General features: G+C 41.5%; 1 protein-coding gene and 1 pseudogene across 1 annotated transcript in view; both read left to right on the top strand.

The window, feature by feature from the left end:
• Positions 1-22,939, top strand: part of LOC126251888 (hemocytin) — a 541,167-nt gene that overhangs the window by 22,334 nt on the left and 495,894 nt on the right. The window contains exon 2 of the mRNA XM_049952591.1: positions 20,831-21,027. Within this exon, the coding sequence (XP_049808548.1) occupies positions 20,831-21,027 (197 nt within the window). The remainder of the gene's footprint in view (positions 1-20,830; positions 21,028-22,939) is intronic.
• Positions 2,118-2,235, top strand: LOC126254512 (5S ribosomal RNA; annotated as a pseudogene).

Below are 22,939 nucleotides of genomic sequence, written 5' to 3' on the forward strand. Positions count from 1 at the left end.
GTACCAATAACTGACTGGCAAACATCCACGAGAAGAACTGGCCATAGAAATCTTCATTAAAGACCTCAAGGACCAGTAGGTGTTCACCGTACTGTTTCCAGCATAGTGTTGCCATTTCCAAACATTTTTGCATAGGGGAGAATGTTCTACCATGGAACATTTTTCAGATTTTCATCTCCAGCAAGTCCAGTAATAGAAGTTGTATACTTTTTATTCAGTTTTAAATAATAGAGGTCATTATATGTGTGCTACAGTCTCTTTCTGAAAGCACAAAAACTGAAACTTCCTGGCAGATTAAAACTGTGTGCTGGACCGAAATTCGAACTCGAGACCTTTACCTTTGTGGGCAAGTGCTCTACTGACTCAGCTACCCAAGCATGACTCATGACCCATCCTCATAGCTTTACTTGCGCTGGTATCTCATTTCCTAGCTTCCAAATATCACAGAAGTTCTCCTGTGAAACATTTGGGACCAGCTCTTCTGGAAGAAAGGATATTGCGGAGACATGGTTTAGCCACAGTCTGGGGTATGCTTCCAGAATGAACTTTTCACCCTGCAGCAGAGTGTGCATGATGTGAAACTTCCTGGCAGATTAAAATTGTGTGCCAGACTGAGACTTGAACTCAGGATCTTTGTCTTTTGTGGGCAAATGCTCCACCAGCTGAGCTACCCAAGCACAACTCACGACCCATCCTCATAGCTTTACTTCCACCAGAATCTCCTCTCCTACCTTCCAAACTTCACAGAAGTTCACCTGCAAGACTTGCAGGACTAGTAGGTAGGAGACAAGGTACTGGTGGAAGTAAAGCTGTGAGTACAGGTGGTCATGAGTTGTGCTCGGGTAGTCTGAAAAAAGCAAAGGTCCCAAATCTCAGTACCGATCTGACACACAGTTTTAATATGCTTGAAAGTTTCATATCAGGGCATACTCTGTTGCAGAGTGAAATTTTCATTCTGGAAACATCCCCCAGGCTGTGGCTAGGCCATGTCTCCACAATATGCTTTCTTCCAGAAGTGCAAGTTCTGCAAGTTTCACAGGAGAACTTCTGTGAAGTTTGGTAGGTAGGAGAGGAAGTACTGGCAGAAATAAGGCTGTGAGGATGGGTCCTGAAGCACGGTCGGGTAGCTCAGTTGGTAGAGCACTTGCCCACGAAATGCAAAGATTCTGTGTGTTAGTCTTAGTCCAGCACATAGTTTTAATCTGCCACAAAGTTTCATATCAGCACACACTCCACTGCATTCTGGATTACAAAGATTATCGTACCTGGGGAATCACCCCAGCCTCAGCTCTCCCAACATCTGAAGATGGTCAGATGCTTAAATTTCTTCCTTTTGTAACAGAAGTAGGTCATCATTGTGTTATGGAGCTTCAGGTATTTCAACAGTTCGTTACAGGAGATTATTTTTCTAGATTACACATGATCAGTCCGATCGCATCAGACACATTGGCACTCACCTTACAAGATATACTGCAGATGTGTGATAAGTGGCTCCACTTGGCACAGCCCGCTCTACAAGTACAGAAGTTCCTGACTGGAAGAGATTTATGCAGTCTACCAGTAACACATTTCATGGTGAGGGGAGTGCAATAACTTTCTGGTCATTCGCTAATTCACCACCAAGTGACTACAACATTGTTACATGGCTTTAGATTGTGCTGTTAATGATGGGCAGCAACAAGACGCCACATTTACCAACCCCCTTCCTGGTGCTCAAACACTACATAGAGGAAATATGGCTCAAGTTTATAAAAGAATAATTGACGATTCACTGGATAGGTATGTACCCAGTAGGGCAGTTGATAATGAGAGGGACCCTCCATGGTACACAGTCACTGTAAGGAAACTTGTAAAGAAACACAGATTACTGTATGATAGCTCTTAAACATAGCATAGGGCTTTATATAGAGAAATGCTCAATGAAATGCTTTTAACTGTCATGAGTCCAAAGCATGGAGCCTTCAATGACTGTCGTAACACAATGTTGTCAAATGATCTGTCACAAAACCCTAACAAATTCTGGTCATATGTTAAGGCTGTTAGCTGCACCAAAGTTAGTGACCAATCTGTAGTGAATGAGAAAAGAACTGAAATTGAGGGTAGCTATGTAAAGGCTGGGCAACAGCCTTGCCGCAGTGGATACACTGGTTCCCGTCAGATCACCGAAGTTAAGCGCTGTCGGTCATGGCCAGCACTTGGATGGTTGACCATCCGGGCCGCCACGCACTGTTGCCATTTTCTGGGGTGCACTCAGCCTCGTGATGCCAATTGAGGAGCTACTTGAACAAATAGTAGCGGCTCCGGTCAAAGAAAACCATCGTAACGATCGGGAGAGCGGTGTGCTGACCACACGCCCCTCCTATCCGCATCCTCAGCTGAGGATGATATGGCGGTCGGATGGTCCCGATGGGCCACTTGTGGCCTGACGACAGAGTGCGTTTATGTAAAGGCTGAAATGCTTAACTCCATTTTAAAATGTTCCTTTACAAAGGAAAACCCTGGTGAAATGCTCCAATTTAATGCTCTTACCACTGAAACGGTGAGTGAAATGAGTATTAGTGTCAGTGGTGTTGAGAGACAGCTGGAATCATTAAAACTGAAAAAAGATCCAGGGCCCAACGGAATCCCTATCAGATTCTATACTTTATTTGCAACTGAGTTAGCTCCTCTTCTAACTATAAAAAGTCACAGATGCCTCAAACAAAAAACTGTGCCCAGTTCTTGGGAAAACACATAGGTCATATCTGTCTACAAGAAGGCTCACTCTTATGCTTATTGTCAGAAGTACGATCATATGGGGTATCAAGTGAAATTTGTGACTGAATTGAGGACTTTCGGTAGGGAAGACACAGTATGTCATCTTGGGTGGAGAATCATTGTCACGTGTACACGTAACTTCAGGTGTGCCCTGGAGATGTCTGTTGTGTTCCTTGCTGTTCATACTCATGTTGTATATTAATGACCTTGCGGACAATATTAACAGTAACAACAGACTCTGCAGATCATGCTATTATCTGTAATCAAATACTGTCTAAAATAAGCTGCTTAAATGCCACATTTACCTGATTATAAGACGAGGTTTTTTGAACTAATTCGTCATTCGAAAACTATGGAGTCGACTTGTACTACACTCTTGCTGCTAAGGTAAACATTTTTATAGCGTTTAATAGATTAATATAGGAGTCGTATTAGATTACAGATGAAGCTTTGGCTATTTAGGTTTCGTAGAAATTTATTTTGAGGAGTTCAGAAGGGTAGAGCTTCCCAAATAATACTTCCATTCGGATGGGCTCCACTTCTCCAGATACGCAGAAACCCGCGATACAGTATCGACCTTGTTCGATCAATCACGTGACATTTGACTCGCGGTAGTGTAACGGATGGGTACTTGAGGAACTATGAACAAGCCACCAGAACATTCTAATGCTCTGCTTAAAAAACTGACAGTTGTGTGAACATAGGAGGAAACAGCATAAAATTCTATCAACTCAAGCTTTTGTTGTATCTGAATTGGTTTGCAATAGAAGTTCTCATGCATATACACATACATGCTGCTTTTTAAGTAAACGTAACAGTCAAAGGGATTCTCTTGTCATTAAGAAACCATTACATGATTCTAGACCAAAGTACAGTATTTTATTTGGTTATGAAAAATGAATGATGTACGAAGTGCGTTGCAAATGAAAATTCGGCAGCTATTCACGTAACCGTATTAGAATACCGGGGGAAACATTACCAACTTTTAATCAGCTTTAGAATACGATGGTGACATACATTTGAATACACAAAGTATGTGAATACTGAATTAAATGTCGAACAAACGAAAAAGTTACATTAAACTGAATGCAACAGTTATCGCAAGAAGAAATTATAGCGGACCTGTTATAGGAAACGTTAGCGACAGCCCCGAACATTGCACAAGCCCCGCCCCAACCACACCAACCAAGTGCACGTGTAAAGCCTTTGTCCATGCCTTGTCACTGAATCGTGATGGTGGTTGTTCTGGCTGCTGTTGTTACACGTGACCAGCACCCTGGAAGATATAGCTGTCCGCGTTCCACTGCTGCTCAAGCACAGAACTACGAAGGCTTGTGCCAACCATAGGAATCTATATTGTGTACCACAGCCTCCTGCGTATTTTGGCTTTTTATGACCACCTACTACGTTTAAACTGCAGTTTGGCCGAATCCATTTGTACTTGCAATGAAACTGTCTTTAAAACTGGACAAATACTCAACAGTAGCATACATTTCTTCAGGAGTCTGGAGCCATTGTCGTACTCTTTACGTGTTTCGCGCAACAATGTTGACGACGCTCACCTTGATGTATGACGCAAACGGTTGGGGGTTGCTCTTTCTATACAGCCAATGAGACGATATGTTTTTGTAGCAAAAGACATTGTAACATTCTCACGTCAGTACAGAAAAGAAATCCGCCATGTGTGTGTGTGTGTGTTTGTGTAAAAAAATCGCGACATATTTGGAAGAAGCGACCAAGTACTTGTGACCACAAACAAATAATTTTCACAGGTGCCCCGATAGGATAATGACAATGATGATTAAAAATAGTGGTACCATAGTCGAAAAGGTAAACGAAAGATGCAGTGAAGATAAAAAATTAATGTAAACGATATCTTTTTTTCTATTTTACTTCTCCTTGTATTATAAAAAAGGTAGACAGCCAATTAATGGCATAAATTTAGAATAGTTGTAATGGTAACTTTTTAGGCAGATACCTTATGTCAATAAAAAATTGTAATTTTGATTAGTCGGAATACGTAAAAAAATATTTTTTTCCCAAGGAGCCTCTTAAAAAAAGTCTTATATTCAGGGTCATCTTATACTCCGGTACATACGGTATTCAGTCAGATCTCGATAAGATTACAAAGTGGTGCAAAGATTGGCAGTTGTTTTAAATATTCAGAAATGGCCTATGACATAATATCAATGAGACACAATTGGAATCAGCCTACTCATACAAATACCTGGGTATCACACTTTGTACAAATATGGAATGGAATGATCACATAGGCTCAGTTGTGGGTGAAGCATGTGATAGACTTCGGTTAATTGGTAGAATCCTGGGGAAGTGCAATCAGCCTACAAAGGAGATGCTTATAAATCACTTTTGCAAGCGGTTCTACAATACAGGGTGTCCACAATGAGACTCCAACATTTGAACTCATAAAATCTGAGAGGAAACTCAATTTATAGACGAACAAATACAGGGAAATCATACAGCAGCTCATCAAGTTTTCATACACAGGTGGACGGTTCAGTACACTTGAACATGGGCGCCACGGGCAGCGCGAAGAATATCAAGTCTATAATCGATTTCGTGCCATGTGTTGCGGAGCACCTGTGCTGTGACAGAGTTGATGACAGTTCTTATGCGCTGTTTCAAGTCTTGCAGGTCCTTTACAGGCGTAGCGTATACCCGGTCTTTCACATAACCCCACAAGAAAAAATCGAGGGGGGGTTATGTCGGGCGAACGTGGTGGCCAAGGAATTGGACCTCCACAGCCAATCCATCGTTGCGGGAATGTGTCACTTAAAAATTTTTGGATATCAAGGCTCCAATGGGGAGACACACCGTCCTGTTGAAACATCACATTTGGCTGCAGGTCTGTTATCTGTGGCACGGCAAATTGCTCCAACATGTCCAGGTAGATGGCTCCATCCACAGTCGGCTCCTGAAAGAAAAACGGCCCAACAATGGGATTTATCATCAAGCCACACCACATATTAACTTTCGGACTGTCGCGCATGTTTCCTAGGTGAATGTGGATTTTCAGACCCCCAGATGCGCACATTGTGACGATTGACAGCCCCGGACAGGTGAAAGGTTGCCTCGTCAGTAAACATCACGCGTGTTAAAAATGTCTCGTCCGCGGCAGTGCGATCTAACATGACACATGCAAATTCTTCTCGCTTTGGTCGATCATCAGGCTTGATTTCTTGCACAACCTGCACTTTATATGCGTACAAACGTATTCGCTGATGAAGCACTTTGTGCACTGTTGAACGTTTCATACGAAGTTCTCCTTCTGCCTGTCGCACTGACTTCTGTGCACTTTGTTCGAATGACCGCCGCACTTTTTCCACATGATGTTCGCTGATCCCAGGCTTACCACCACCGTGCCCTTTCGCAACACTCCCAGTAGCCAAAAACTGATCACATCACTTCTTTATAGTCTTGAACGTCGGGGACGCTTCGTTGTAAACTCGACGGAAGTTTCTTTGCACTTGGGTCGCCGATTTTGTCTCTGCATACCACCAGACCACTTATGCACACTCCGTCATATCCACCATTTTGCTAAAACAATTGATTGCAGCTCCACTACGGCCACTTGGTGCATCAAATCTGCACCCCACAAACTTGTCGAGTTGCTCTGACTGCCCCTTCAGGATTCACAGGTCCACCATCTGAAAGGAGAAAGATATAAGATATTAAAATGTTGGAGTCTCATTGCGGACACCCTGTATTGCTCAGATGTGTGAGACCCATACCAAATAGGCCTAACAAGGGATATTGAACATATACAGAGAAGAGCAGCACAAATGGTCACAGCTTTATTTGATCCATGGAAGAAGGTCACAGAGATACTGAAGAAACTGAACTGGCAGTCTCTTGAACGTAGATGTAAGCTATTCCGAGAAAGTCTACTAACAAAGCATCAAGAGCCGGCTTTAAATAGTGACTCTAGAAATATTCGGCAACCCCCTATGTATCGCTCACATAGGGATCGTGAGGACAATATCAGAATAATTACAGCACACAAAGAGGAATTCAATCGTTCCACCCGCACTCTGTACATGAATGGAACGGGAAGAATCCTTAATAACTGATACAATGGGACGTACCCTCTGCCCCGCACTTCACTGTGGTTTGCAGAAAGTAGATGTAGATAGGTCACTGTAAACATCACACTTACAAATGAAGCACTTCTGAGCTACTGTTTACAGGAACATATTTTATATAAAACCTCACTTAAGAGCTGCAAATAAGTAGGCCTACTCAATAAACTGAAAACGGCTTCAATATATAGATACGAGCTCAGTAAATTTATTTTTGTGTACTTACATAAGAGAAATGAAGAGGAAATGCTACCGCCATATAGTCTATCTGTAAACTGAAAAGGGAGCAGTGCTATTAGTGAAGGAAGTCGCCTTTCCCGGAAGAATACTACAGTCCTAACATTACAACTAAGAACCAATTTTTCCTGTAGCAACGTAAAACATTGTGCTGAGATTTACGCAGAACCTGTCCATATGCTTTAGCTCTATTAGTATTATTTGCTACTCACATCTGTACACCATGTAGTGTCAGTGCACTTTGAGAAAAATAAACATCTCTCTGGCGTTTCTGTCCCCAGTGATTCATAACGTGTGCTGTCTCAGGTTCCCTATAACTTTGTGGACCATGATGGAGTTGTTTCTTGTGACAGCGTGAGGTAGACAGAGCAAGGGATCACCTGTTCACTCTTCAATTTGCAGATCTACACTACTGGCCATTAAAATTGCTACACCAAGACGAAATGCAGATGATAAACGGGTATTTATTGGACAAATGTATTATACTAGAACTGACATGTGATTACATTTTGAAGCAATTTGGCTGCATATATCCTGAGAAATCAGTACCCAGAACAACCACCTCTGGCCGTTATAACGGCCTTGATACGCCTGGGCATTGAGTCAGAGCTTGGATGGCGTTTACTGGTACAGCTGCCCATGCAGCTTCAACACGATACCACAGTTCATCAAGAGTAGTGACTGGCGTATTGTGACGAGCCTGTTGCTTGGCCACCGTTGACCAGACGTTTTCAAGTGGTGAGAGATCTGGAGAATGTGCTGGCCAGGGCAGCAGTCGAACATTTTCTGTATCCAGAAAAGCCCGTACAGGACCTGCAACATGCGGTCGTGCATTATCCTGCTGAAATGTAGGGTTTCGCAGGAATCGAATGAAGGGTAGAGCCACGGGTCGTAACACATCTGAAATGTAGCATCCACTGTTCAAAGTGCCGTCAATGTGAACAAGAGGTGACCGAAACATGTAACGAATGGCACCCCATACCATCATGCCGGGTGATACGCCAGTATGGCGATAAGGAATACACGCTTCCAATGTGCGTTCACCGCGATGTCGCCAAACACAGATGCGACCATCATGATACTGTAAACAGAACCTGGATTCATCCGAAAAAATGACGTTTTGCCATTCTTGCACCCAGGTTCGTCATTGAGCACACCATCGCAGGCGCTCCTGTCTGTTATGCAGCGTCAAGGGTAACCGCAGCCACGGTCTCCAAGCTGATAGTCCATGCTGCTGCAAACGTCGTCGAACTGTTTGTGCAGATGGTTGTTGTCTTGCAAACGTCCCCATCTGTTGACTCAGGGATCGAGACGTGGCAGCACGATCCGTTACAGCCGTGAGGATAAGATGCCTGTCATCTCGACTGCTAGTGATAAGAGGCCGTTGGGATCCAGCACGGCGTTCCGAATTACCCTCTTGAACCCACCGATTCAATATTCTGCTAACAGTCATTGGATCTAGACCAGTGCAAGCAGCAATGTCACGATACGATAAATCGCAATCGCGATAGGCTACAATCCGACCTTTATCAAAGTCGGAAACGTGATGGTACGCATTTCTCTTCCTTACACGAGACATCACAACAACGTTTCACCGGGCAACGCGGGTCCTGTTTGTGTATGTGAAATCGGTTGGAAACTTTCCTCATGTCAGCAAGTTGCAGGTGTCGCCACCGGCGCCAACGTTGTGTGAGTGCTCGGAAAAGCTAATCATTTGCATATCACAGCATCTTCTTCCTGTCGGTTAAATTTCGCGTCTGTAGCACATCTTCGTGGTGTAGCAATTTTAATATATAGGAGGCAGGCGCTTGACCACCATCAGGCGACGTAGCTTCCTTCCCGCTTCTACCGTCTGGCCTGCCTTCTCCACCCTCCTACAACCCCAAAACACTCTCATAATACGGCTTTACTGTAATTACACGTGGTACACACATTTAATATTTCTTCCTACTTCATCTCATTTAATACTAAATATTAATTTTATACAGTGGAAACACTATCTTTATTAATCTGCAAATTTTCATCCCTGCAATGCGGAAACTACTAGTCTCAGAGAAAAATGAATACGACCTTTTTTGTAGGAAGTGTAGTGTAGTTTAATTTTATACAGGGAAAAACTTCCGTTAGTAGCCGCGGTTTTCGAGTGATTCGAGGAAAACCTAAAAAAGTGACCTTTACACCTGCTCACCTCCCAGTCTCTCCCCCACCGGTCAGGAATTTTAGTTTGTTGTTCATGCCTCTCCCCCTTCCACTGCACAGAAATATGCGACTACATGATTTTTGCCCCAGACGTCACTTTTTTAGTCTTCATTGTCTGGTTTATGAGACGTGCCTATAAGTATGGATACGGGGAAGCTCACAATGGACATGAAATCTGAAATTAGCGCAACAGCTTCATTATATACCTCTAACGAATTGAGATTTCACTTACGAAAACAACATTTTCACATTGTTTTTCGCCAGTAAGGTGGTATTTTCACAGCCTCGCGCTATATTTGTTGTGGATTGGCAGGAGAGCCAAGCCCGTGTTATTAGAGGAAGCCGAAAGGCACGCGTTTTAGCTCACGCAGGCTGGCGTGAGGTCTGGAACAGGACAAGGAAATTAGACTTTAGCAAAAAACGTACGTAGCTGCTGGAATACTTAACTTTAATCCATAAATGGTGAACATTGCTCTTGACGGTACATGTTTTACAGCATCAATAGTAACTGGTAATGGCGCCTTGCTAGGTCGTAGCAAATGACGTAGCTGAAGGCTATGCTAACTATCGTCTCGGCAAATGAGAGCGTATTTTGTCAGTGAACCATCGCTAGCAAAGTCGGCTGTACAACTGGGGCGAGTGCTAGGAAGTCTCTCGACCTGCCGTGTGGCGGCGCTCGGTCTGCAATCACTGATAGTGGCGACACGCGGGTCCGACGTATACTAACGGACTGCCGCCGATTTAAAGGCTACCACCTAGCAAGTGTGGTGTCTGGCGGTGACACCACAATATTTCCATTGATATTTCAGTTGATGGTATGTTTACCATGAAACTGTGTATAGCTAAGGCAAGGTGTGCTCCGCGAAACTTTGGTGTTCCGAGGAAGTGAATAAGTGCTCCGCGAAAACCTATTAATAATATGACTTTTTCTTTTCGAAATGTTGACAATACCAATTTAACGGGTGTAAATATGGCAACCGACCACTGTTCACACCTCAAAAAGTCAGGTTTCGTCATTACCAATAACATTTGGCATTTCTTCCAGTTTTTATATTCTTTACGAAAATATTTTATGACGCTATCGGTAATTCATGAACTATCAAAATAAGACAGGCGTTCCATCAAAGTACCAGGATTTTCGAAGTCTTTCGTCAGTGGGAAAGTTTGGGAGCCGCTGAACGCCTGAAGTCTATCAACTTCGGCCCGCTATGTCAAACCCGGAAATCTAATACATAACCTTGCGTATGTAGCCATTGTCAAGTGATTGTTGTGAGCCCGTATTATAATGTGTCGCACATTAGTATATCTACTGATGAGTGACAAAGCGGTTCCTCGCTAATCGCGGGCGGCACCAGATACAATTTCCACTTCTCGGAAAGGACAAGAGGTAGTAGTTTAAGGAGAGCAGCAGAAGAAATACGGTAATTAATAATGTCGCAGAATGTTGTGAGCAGGAGAGCAAAAGTAAAATTTTTTTGCCCCCTCTGTCTCAACCGATAAAACGGGGAGTAACGTACACAGAAGCAAGCTTCATGTTTGTGAGAATTTCGGAAGTTTTACGAAGTTGATCCTGGGAAATCACTAGAAACTCGTGGCGAAAATAGGTACATCAAAAATTTTAAGTTCGTCAGTGCTGTTAAGCTCTTTTCCGTGTTCTCTGAATTAGTTTGAAGTGGTAATATTGTTTGTTTGTGTAAAATCACCGTTATTGTCTGTAGAAATTCGTGGTAGCGTTTCCCTTACCGGGAGAATTTTTGAAACTACATTTACCTTTTTGTAGGTAGGTTCCAGGTATTAACACACTCCCTGGTGGGCCCTCAGCCCTGGTTTACAAGTAATCAACAAAATAGAACTACATGACTAAAGCCAGCAGTAACAAGGCGATTATTGCAACAAAGGAAATTTTACTATTGGATCTTTTTAATTTCGTATTTTCTTTGAGAGCTGATAAGGAATTAGTTGTAACAAGTACCATTATTCAACATGAATCTATCAACTTCGATTTCGCCAATCCTGGACGCTTTAGTTTGCATACCTACCTGAATTTGTTCTACTTCCGAACACACGGTAATTAACACAATGCAGTTTAAATATTGAATGCAACATGAAGATATAATACAGGTGAATCGATGCCAGTAAAAGAAAATAGAGCTTTTAGGTGACCAGTAGCTTTTGCCATCTGCCAAACTGAGCTAGTTTTGTATATGAGTGTTTAGTTTATTTATTGTACAATCACAATCAAGTTGACGACTTGTTACCTTAACGTTAATTATTTCATTGGCACATTTGTTTCTACAAAGGTGCATGATCTGTTTGAAATTCTGCTAGTATCATATTCGAGAAAGTTGTTATTAAATCCAAAAGAATATTTTATAGGTGAACATATATTACTATTCCTTTATATTAACTTTATTTTCAAGGACATCTATGTGATTGAATTCCTTTTAACAAACACAAACTGTTACGGCAACTATCTTGAAAGAAAATTAAGTCATTGTCCCAATTGTCACCATAGGTGTACTTTGCGCTCATAATCTGTGATCATAAATAGGCCTACAAACAATTTTTTATGCATTGCAGATATATAACTTATCCAGAATTGTACATATTATCTAAATCCATTTCATAGTTTATTATTTTTACCGCAGTTCGCTAAAATTTTTATTACTGGTACATTACACTAGGTTTCAATTTTCATACATGTCGATGATTCTCTTGTTGACTTAAGAACAATAATAATATGTATCTCTATTTACTAAGTCTACATCTACACCTATCCTCTGCAAACCACTGTACAGGTGCATGGCAGCAGGTACACCTGATTGTATCAGTTATTAGGAATTTGTGTTTTTAATTCACATATGGAGTGCAGGAAGAATGGTTGCTTTGTCCTCAGGGGCGAGACATAGGAGATTTTAGTACATTTGTAGAATTGTCATTTAAAGCTGGTTCTTGAAACTTTATTAGTACACTTTCTCAGAATAGTTAACATCTATCTTCAAGAGAGTGCCAGCAATTACTTGAGTATCTCTGTAACACTTTCCCATGGGTCAAACAAAGCTGTGACCATTTATGCTGTATGTGATCAGTAACCCCTGTTAGTCCTATTTGATATGGGTCTCACAAACTCAAGCAGTGTTCTAGAATGGGCTGCACAAGTGATTTGTAACCAATCTCCTTTGTAGACTGATTGTACTTTCCCAGTATTCTAGCAAGAAACCAAAATCTGCCTCGTGCTTTACCCACAACTGAGCCTACGTGTTCAATTCATTTCATATTCGCACAAAGTGCTACACCCAAATAATTGCATGAGTTGGCCAATTCGATCTGTGGCTCATTGATATTACAGTTATAGGATACAATGTTTTTCCATTAAGTGAAGTGCACAGATTTACGTTTCTGAACATTTAAAGCAAGTTGCCAATTTTTGCACCACTTTGAAATCTTATCTAGATCTGACTGAATATTTATGCTGCTTCTTTTAGACAGTATTTGATTGTAGATAACTGTATCATCTGCAGAAAGCCTCATGTTACTATTAATACTGTCTGCAAGATCATTAGTATAAAACATGAACAGGAAGGGATCCAACACACTTCCCTGGTGCACACCCGAAGTCACTTCTATATTTGAAGATGACTCTTCATCCAAAACAACATGGTGCTTCCTTCCTATCAAGAAGTCCTCAATCCACTCATAAATTCCACTTGATACGCCATATGATCATACTTTTGGCAATAAGTGTGGGTGTATTACTGAGTCAAATGCTTTTCTGGAATCAAGAAATATTTCAGCTGCCTGACTGTCTTGATCCAAAGCTTTCAGTACTTCATGAGAGAAAAGTGCAAGATGTGTTTCACTTGATCAATGTTTTGGAGTCCATGCTGGTTGGCATGTAGGGGGTCGTCCTATTCAAAAGACCTCATTGTGTTTGAGTGTTCCACATCCAAACCACTGGGTCGATTTCAACCAACCTTGGAACACACATCACCTACTGTCTGGAAAGAAGCACTGTGGGATAAGAACCGTCTACCTCTCATAGGAGGTAGAGTGATGGTGAAAAATAGTTCTTCTTTACTGTTATTTATGCCTGTCCAATAAGTGTTCATGCATGATTGTGATGGTAGGCAGATTGCATCACAATCCAGTTGATGTAAAGTGTGTCTGCACTCTAAGGGAAAAAAATGCACCATAAAAGAATTATCTGAATGGGACAGAAATTTGTAAATATGACATCCATGTACAGACAAATAAATGATTACAATGTCGGGAAAATTGGATGATTTATTCAAGAGAAAGAGCTCGCCTAATTGAGCAAGTCAATAATGTGTTGGTCCACCTCTGGCCCTTATGCAAGTAGTTATTCAGCTTAGCATTCACTGGTGGTGTTGTTGGATGTCCCTCTGTGGGATATTGTGCCAAATCCTGCCCAACTGGTGTGTTAGATTTTCAAAATCCCAAACTGTTTGGAGGATACTGCCCATAATGCTCCAAACGTTCTCAATTGTGGAGAGATTCTGAGACCTGGCTGGTCAAGGTAGGGTTAGCAAGCATATGGGTGACAACTAAAGCGGCCCTGCTATGAAATGAAATGGCATTCCACACCATCACTCCTGGTTGTTGGACTGTATGGAGGCGACAGTCAGCTTGGTATCCCACTGCTGTGTGTGGCGTCTCCAGACGCTTCTTCGGTGGTCATCAGGGCTTATTTATAAATGGGACTCATCACTGAAGACAATTCTACTCCAGTCAATGAGATTCCATGCTGAAGATGTGTCTGGAAATGTCCTAGACAATGGTGGCATACCACCTTGACTGTTGCCTGCCATGCCACCTGACAGCCAGGAGTGATAGTGTGTGGTGCCATTTCATTTCATAGCAGGACCTGTTTGATTGTCATATGTGGCACCCTTACAGCACATCGATACATTGCCAATATTAAACACCACATTTTGTTGCCCTTCTTGATAAGCCATCTTGGACTTATATTTCAGCAAGATAATGTCTGCCTGCACATGGGGAGCGTTTCTACTGCTTGTCTTTGTGCTTGCCAAACCCTACCTAGGCCAGGAAGGTCACCAGATCTCTCCCCAATTAAGAATGTTTTGCACATTATGGGCAGGGCCCTCCAACCAGCTCAAACTTTTGATGATATCATGTGCCAATTGAACAGGGTTTGACATGGTGTCACTGGGGATAAAATACCAAGCGAAATATCTGTTTGCATAAGAGTCAGAGTTGGAACAATGTGTCATTGACTTACTCATTTTATGAAGCTCATTCTCTTGAATAAATCAATTTCTGTACCATTTGGGTAAATCCTTCACGGTGTGTATTCTTCATAGTTTTTTTTTTCTTTTGTAGAGTGTATTATAACCTGCAGAAAATGTCTGAGGGAAATAATTGTTTTATCAAATCCATATTTTTCAGGATTGCTAGGCTCACTAGCAACAGGCCTGATGATGTTTCACCATTGGAGTTGGGAGGGGGTGATGGAGCAAAGACCGTAACTGAGCAGCATATCTATATAACATCTGAAGCAGTTTCTACCAAACTTGGGACACGTATCACTTGCCATCTGGAAAAATTTATGTGCCAGTAAGACACCTCATTGGGAGAGGGTGGGGGTGAAGAAGGCTGATATAAGAGCATAACTCAGAAATGCCTGGAGTGACTCTTTATTTGTACGAAAATAGTGTGGGAGGAAGAAACCCCTGCTACTGTCAGGAGTAGTGTGGGTATGAGAAGGGAATATGTGTGAAAATATTTGAAACAACCTGATGGTATTTCTTTCCTTCACTTAGTTGGCCTGGAATACTTTAAAAGTGTCAAGTGCAATGTGTCCCATATTTGTGCTGTTTGTTGTGTCAACCTCATCACAGGTCTGAGCATTGCAGTGAGCCAATAATTTTGTCAACATGTTTCGAGACTTAACATTGTACCACATGGCTGAACACCACAGTTTAAAAGATAAAAAAAAAAAAAAAAAAAAAAAGAATTGGGGGGGGGGGAGGGGGGGGGGGACTGGCCGGAGTCATATTGCATCAAACAGCTGTCAGTCAGACATATATGTGTGCAATGTATGTGACATATCTATACAAGGGTGAAGCTGCTATATGTATGTATGTTCCGCCTCTCCTCCTAAACCACTGAATCGATTTCAATCGAACTTGGTACTCGTACCACTTATTGTCTGGAAAGAAGCACTGTGGGGGTAAGAACTACCTCCTGTTGGAAAGGGGGTTGGGATCAAACTGGTGTGACATAGGAGATGGACAGAGGGGGGTAGTGGGGGGGGGGTATGAACAAAGGGAGGAGGGAAGAGGAGATGGACAGAGAGAGGAGGCAGGAGGAGATGGAGAGAGAGAGAGAGAGGAAGGAGGAGGATTTTGCATCCTTTAATTTAAAGGCACATATATGTTTGATTGTTCTCCATTTAGTTTTTAAAATACATTGTTACTGAACATGGCAACACAGAAAAGTTGAATTCTACATCAGACAGTAATGATTGAAATGGTTGTCCTTGATCATACATGAGTAAAAATTAAAGTGCATAGAAACCCCAGTCCTGTAGTCACACTAGCCAAGTACACAGTCATTATTCACAGAAGCACTGAGTCCCAGAAAGATTGTTGATAGTTGCTGTGTGGCATCACAGTACTGTGAGATGTAGACTGGGCAGGGCACTCCAACAAGTGGGCAGCCAGAGGCAGCTTGTGTGTGTGGCCTGGAGCTGAGCAAGGAGCTGAGCTGCAACTGCAACTGCCTGCTATGTGCTGAGGTACAACTTAGGTCACTGCAGGTGGAGGAATATACCAACATGACCCGCAGATGCAAGTTAGTTCCCTCGACTGCAACACCGCTGTTGCTGCTGTATGCTGCCTATGAAGAATTTGGTGGTTCCTGGTGGCACCTGCTACCGTTTAGGCTGTCAACAGACTGTTTGTAGGTGGCAGGGCAGGTAATGCGTAGTGTAGTATTTGGACTTAATAAGTTATTCCTAACAATATGGGAAGATATTAACAGGATCATCAGGTTGACAAATGTCTACAAAAAATTCCCAAAGGCATTAACCACAGAATGACATGATGTTTCTATCAGTCTCTGCCACAGAAGAGGAGCATCTGACTGTCTGCTGCCACTGTATATTGTTGGAAATTGACAGCTGGGGCTTATGCTCAAACACTGATAAATATTATTATAGTGTTAATTGGTTCTTCTGTCACATCTTGGTACAACAACAAAATTATAAATACTACAATTTTCCTTTATAATGTAATTATCCTTTATAATATAATCCTTTATGATATAATTATCCTTTATAATATAATCATCCTTTAGCTCTCTATTGTATCTATCTGAGGATCCCAAAACTGTTCCTGAATATCACCAAATCCATTACAGCATGCTATGGCATCAAGGAAATGGGATACAAGAAGTCCTTCTAGCTGTTTATAATGAAAGCTGCCTAACTGCAGACTTTGCTGCTCTGTGAAGGTTACACTCTTGACAGCCTCAATCCAAAACTAGGGAGGTTCTCTGTCTCATGCACAAGGTTAAAAGGACAGTAGATTAAAATGGAATTAAAGCTTGGGACATTGTTTTATTGAATGAATGAGCAATTTAAAGTATGATTTCCTATGTTGACAAAATCTTTCATTTTTTATGCTTTGAAACCCTATGATACTCTTTGGAAATATCGTATCCTTGGACTGTTCCACAAATAGAACTTCTGGGGATATCATCTTCTCTTCATATACATCAGCTCCTGCTAACAAAAGGCTTTTGGAAGAGTGGACAAAAACCACTGATTTTAAATATGTGCATTTTAATTGTGCACTTCCACATTACATCCACACTCTGCAAATTGCTGTGAACTGCATGGCAAAGGGTACTTCATTTAATACCACATTTAGTGTTTCTTCTCGTTCCCTTCACACTTGAAGCACAGGAAGAATAACTGCTTAAATGCCTCTATGTATGCTGCTGTCATTAGTTTAATGATGGCCATCACACGCCCTATATGTGCTGTATTACATTTCTAGATTCCCTACTGGTTCTTGAAACATTTTAGGGCTAAGTAGGCATTTGTGGGATAGTTGACATCTATCTACAAGCGTCTGCCAGTTCAAGTTTTTCATCATTTTCGTGACACTCTCCCATGGGTCAAATGAACCTGTCACCATTCATGCTGTCGTTGTTTGTATACGAGGGCATGCTCAAAAGTAATCCCTCTAAATTTTTAATGTGAAAACCCTTAAAACATTTTTAAATAAAACAAACCTTATTAACGTTTTACATATTTATTCTTCATGTCTACAAGGCTACAGCCTTCTGCCACAACAGGGCTCCGAACTGTAATATGTAACATGACAAGTAACTATGTCAGTGCACGAAAAACAGCATGCTGTGATCAAGTTTCGAATTTGAGGAGTTTGTTCACATGTGGAACACTGTCTCCTTCAACATGACAATGCCAGGTTACACTCGAGTGCTGTGACATCTGCAACAGTCTTGGACTCACTGTCAGTGATCATTCTCCTTAAAGTCCCGACTTGGCTCCATCTGATTTTCAACTGTTCCCAAAACTTAAAGAAAACCTTTGAGGACTTCACTGTGACAGTGATAAAATGGTGCAAGCAGAGGTGAGGTTGTGGCTCTGTCAACAAAATCAAATATTCTACAATGAGGATATCAACAAACTGATCTCTTGTTGGGAGAAATGTGTTCATTGCCAGGGTGACTGTGTTGAAAAATAAATATGCACACATGAAGAATAAAGATGTAGAAAGTTAATAACATTTGTTTTATTTGGAACACTTCAAGAGTTTTCACATAAAAAATTTGGAGGCATTACTTTTCAGCATGCCCTCATACATGCAATATACCTGACAAGTCCTGTTCAGTTTATGTTCCCTGCCACACAGGCTTTTTGATCCACCTTTACTTTAAATATCAGATATGAGACAATGCTCCAAATTTCAAGTAAAATGTGAGAGTGTTGGGTTTCATGTTTGATGAGAAACTTGCATGGCTGCATCACCTAAAGGGTTTAAAGGCCAAAGATTAGGAATGCTTCAACTGTAGGTCTTGGGAGCACATTGGCACAGTTGCTCCAATTACATAAATATTTCATGCAATTGTGAAACTATAAATGCCCTGTATACATATGAGCATGAGCAATATACCTAAACATCATGACAGTATCCAGCATGAGGGCATTGAAAGTGACTGCAGATGTATATTGTACCAGCACCATTCACAGGTCTTGCACTGTGACTTTTTTGAATCACCTATCCACTAGAAAGGCAATCAGGGCAGTTTAATGACACTTGGTGTCATAAAAATGTCAGTCCTTACCCACAGATTGCAACTGGCTGTTATCCTGGTTAATTACAAGAATATATTTACTCTTATAAATTTACTCGATTACGCAGAACACAAGGCTCCAGGATTTGTTTTCAGAATTATTTTATTGAATCTTGTAACAGCAGTGCAGTTGTTTATCGGACTACTCATCATCATGATGTACCTATGCAGACTGAAGTGACGAATGAAAATTTGTACCAAGGCCAGGATTCAAACCCAGGTCTCCTGTTCACAAGGCAGATGTGCTAACCTCTATGCTATGTGGCACAGTTGCTTTGCAAAAGTGCATGGAGTACCCAGCATGCCTCACTCCTCAATCCAAATTCCCATTCACACCTCAGTCCACTGGTATTCCCTGTAAACTTAAACAGCACTTTAGGGGCTCTGCAGCTGTATTGGAATAGCACATCAGCATTGAACAAAATGGGGAATTCTGCCTGAAACCCAGGAGTAGGTGCTTTAACCAAATGATTGATTAAAGTATCAAATGATTCATTTAATTAAAGCATCTATGCCCGGGTTTCAGGCAGACTCCCCCATTTTGTCTGATGCTGTGGTGCTGTTCCAATACAGCTGGAGAGCCTCTACAATGCTGTTCAAATTTAGGGGGAATACCAGTGGGCTGAGGCATGAATGTATGAATGAACTGAGGAAGGAGGCATGCTAGGGTAATGGCATAGTGGTTAGCACATCTTCCTTGTGAGCAGCAGACCCAGGTTCGAATCCCAGTCTTGGTTCAAATTTTCATTCATCATTTCAGTCTGCATATATACCACATATCATAAATGTCTGAGATTTGGAAAGGTCTCTGGAACCATATAGTTTCATTTGGTCCTAAAATGAGTTTACTGAATCAGTTCACTGTCTGTGACTCTTAAGATATACGTCGTCTTGAGTTACCTTGAACAGATGAGACATATTTGATGAGGTTTCTGGATTGCAGCTGGATATGTTGTCTTCTTGTCACAATATTTCGGCTGGCAACTGTCCAGCCATCTTCAGGTATGCCGGGAAAACTTCAAGAATGACACAGATGAGACATAGTCAGACTATGTAATACCTTATCTGCTACAACTGCCTGAGTGCACTGCAAGCCATCCAATGCATGACACCAATAAACAAATGACTGCAGTTCTTCCGGAAGACTCTCCTTCATTTAAAACATACAGAAAGGAGATGATACTCTGCTGGGTACCATTGGCTGTGGGATCAAGGGGTCACTATTTAAGCAAGATACAGCAGGCTATGAGGCATACAAAATATGTATGGTTACACATTATGTCATTAATCTTTGTCTAGTATTCTTGTTGAGACAGAGCATTGTGCATCAGCAGGAGGATAAGACGTTGGTAGAGAGGGGTAACTAGCTAAACTTGGCTAAAATTATAGCCAGCCATGCTGTAGCTCCTTCCAGCCACAGAGGCAATTTAAGTGGTTCTAACATGCCTCCAGATATGGCACTCTACTATTGGATGTCAATTCCTTCTCTGAGGGAAGGACCCGTCAGTGTCAGTGCTTCTGGTGTATGACTATCTGCATGCCACATTTAAGGTGAGATTACCAAGTTTGAATTTGAGAGGACAAACCACAATTTATGTGGTGATGGTGCACAGAGCATGATATATTTACTAAATTTTTGTTCTTATATACAGCTTTTGTGCAGAGTATTGGGGAGAAACACATGCTTTGCTTTTAAATTTGATTTGGCCTGCCTACTCATTTTGTTTTTAATGTTGTTAATCAGTTCTTGAGTATTCACTGTTGTCCACAGATTTTTTATAGTTTGTCAATGTCATCCATAAAAGTCCAGTGGAAAAACATTTTGTTTGAAGCATAAGTACACACAGGGCAAAGATTATGTGATTTACAAACAGCTGGCATACACAATGTTTCAGTCCTACTGGTCTCTGTGGTGGAAGAAAGGACATCCAGCCAGTGCTTTAAAGCCAGATTGGTGGTATCTATAATTTTCAGGCCCTGCCATATGCAGGAGCAAAGCTGAGAAAGTGAATAGGAAATTAGTAGATAATAGACAGTAGATACAAGCTCTTTTATGTCCTTTCTCCATTCCATAATCTCTCCATAATGCTTGCCCTGTAGATCAGTTTACCTTGTATAAATCCAAATGTAGATTTTTTTAAAAATGTGTCCATCCTGTTTTGTTTCAGGCCTGAAGCTGTGAAACCACATAGTATACAAAAACGGCAGTTCAATCGTGGGACAGATGCCTCATTTCGTCACTATTCCTCCTTCCGTTCAGATGGAGGAAGTTCTTTTTCTTTTGGTTCAGGAAGAAAAACTGCTACTCGAGGTGATGTACCTGTTGAAACTGCAGCTAAAACAGGTGGAAAATTTGTTAGTGGAGGTAAGCTGCAGTGTTACAGTACCCCTTTATTGTTTCTCATAGCACAGAATGTTTGTGGTGCAATACTGAGACTATTCGAAAGACTTAATTTATTATATATGACGGTAGTATCTGTTCCCGAAAGAACAGTTACTGAGGATGGGATGACCATGCAGCTTTGCTAGAAATGAAATGATAATTAAATGGACACCCTAGCTGCAAACAGCCGTTGATGTACTTCATTGGGGACACGTTGAAAATGTGTGCCCCGACCGGGACTCGAACCTGGGATCTCCTACTTACATGGCAGACGCTCTATCCATCTGAGCCACCACGGGCACAGAGGATAGTGCGTCTGCAGGGACTTATCCCTTGCACGCTCCCCGTGAGATCCACATTCCCAACATGTCCACACCACTACATTCGTAGTGCGCCTAATAGATGTTTGCCCATCATACTCATTACTCGTGGCAGATTAATCTACCAAGTCCCATACGAGTTCGGGCATAGCGTGTGCGTTCGCACAAGAAGGTCAATGGCCGGGAAGCCATATTTTAACTATATATGACGGTAATATCTGTTCCCGAAAGAACAGTTACCGAGGATGGGATGACCATGCAGCTTTGCTAGAAATGAAGTAATAATTAAATGGACACCCTAGCTGCAAACAGGCGTTGATGTACTTCATTGGGGACATGTAGAAAATGTGAGCCCCGACCGGAACTCGAACCTGGGATCTCCTACTTACATGGCAGATGCTCTATCCATCTGAGCCACCGCGGGCACAGAGGATAGTGCGTCTGCAGGGACTTATCCCTTTATTGGTCAGTATCATAGTTAAATTTTAAGACAGTTTTTTTCTGTCATTGTAATTACCTCTTTGGTAGCTCACAATCAGAAGTACTTTGTTTGTCGAAGATGGTTACATGTCTGGTTGATCTCTCTGTTCTCATATCTATTTTTTGTTTACTTACTATTGTTCTGAGTGAGCAGGTTTTGTTTGCTGTTAACGATATTAACAATGACACTTTTCTTTGTTAACAATTCATGTAGCCTGCTACTCTTAGCCCAATGAGAAACTGAATATCTGTCTTTGTCATTATCAGTAAAGTCTCATTCATTCATTCATTCATTCATTCATTCATCATACCCTTTAAATCCTACTATAAAGATTTTTCATGGATGCACATAACTCAGATGTTGAAAAATAGGAAGCATAGGCTCACAGATCAGATTTTATTGCACATCTACAGGATGGGTGGTGGAGAATGCTGTTTAGATGACATAAGAAACTTTGTGGATGCAAGATAACATCTGCATAAATCATAGTAAAATGAGTTGTAGTTGTACACACTATACATTGTGGGGTTGCAGTTGGTGCAAATTGTCTTCGACCTATTCCTTTCTGACTAGCAACACAACGGTAAACCTCTTGACAGCCAAGATATTAAGGGTAAGGATACCAGCTTTGAGGGACAAAAAGCCTGTATTTCAGCAGTTAATGCTAAAAAGAGACTGTGTTGAAAGCATTTAACAAAAGATGGAGATGTAAGTACTAACTATTATGCCAGTTCTAACCCAAGAACACTGTAATTTATTACTCCAACAGTGCACACACATGGAAGACAAGCTACAATACAATTAGCAGTTCACAAGTGGCTGGCGGAGTATTGCACTCTGTGGCCTATATAGACATTAGTTCCAAAAGGGCGCAGCAACTGCTTTTGTATTAGCAGGCCAGGTAGCCTCTAGTGGCCAAATCAAGCACAAATTTCATATGTGAAATGTCCTTAATTGAGTATTCTGTGGGAATGGTAGTGGGAATTTGTGCTTATCAGTGAAACTACTTAGGGATGATGCAATGAGATGTTTAATATAAGGATTTCTGAAAATACAAGAGTGGTCAATATTTTGTAATGATAATAACTTTAAT

The sequence above is a fragment of the Schistocerca nitens genome, chromosome 4 (assembly GCF_023898315.1).
Source record: "Schistocerca nitens isolate TAMUIC-IGC-003100 chromosome 4, iqSchNite1.1, whole genome shotgun sequence".
NCBI lineage: Eukaryota > Metazoa > Arthropoda > Insecta > Orthoptera > Acrididae > Schistocerca > Schistocerca nitens.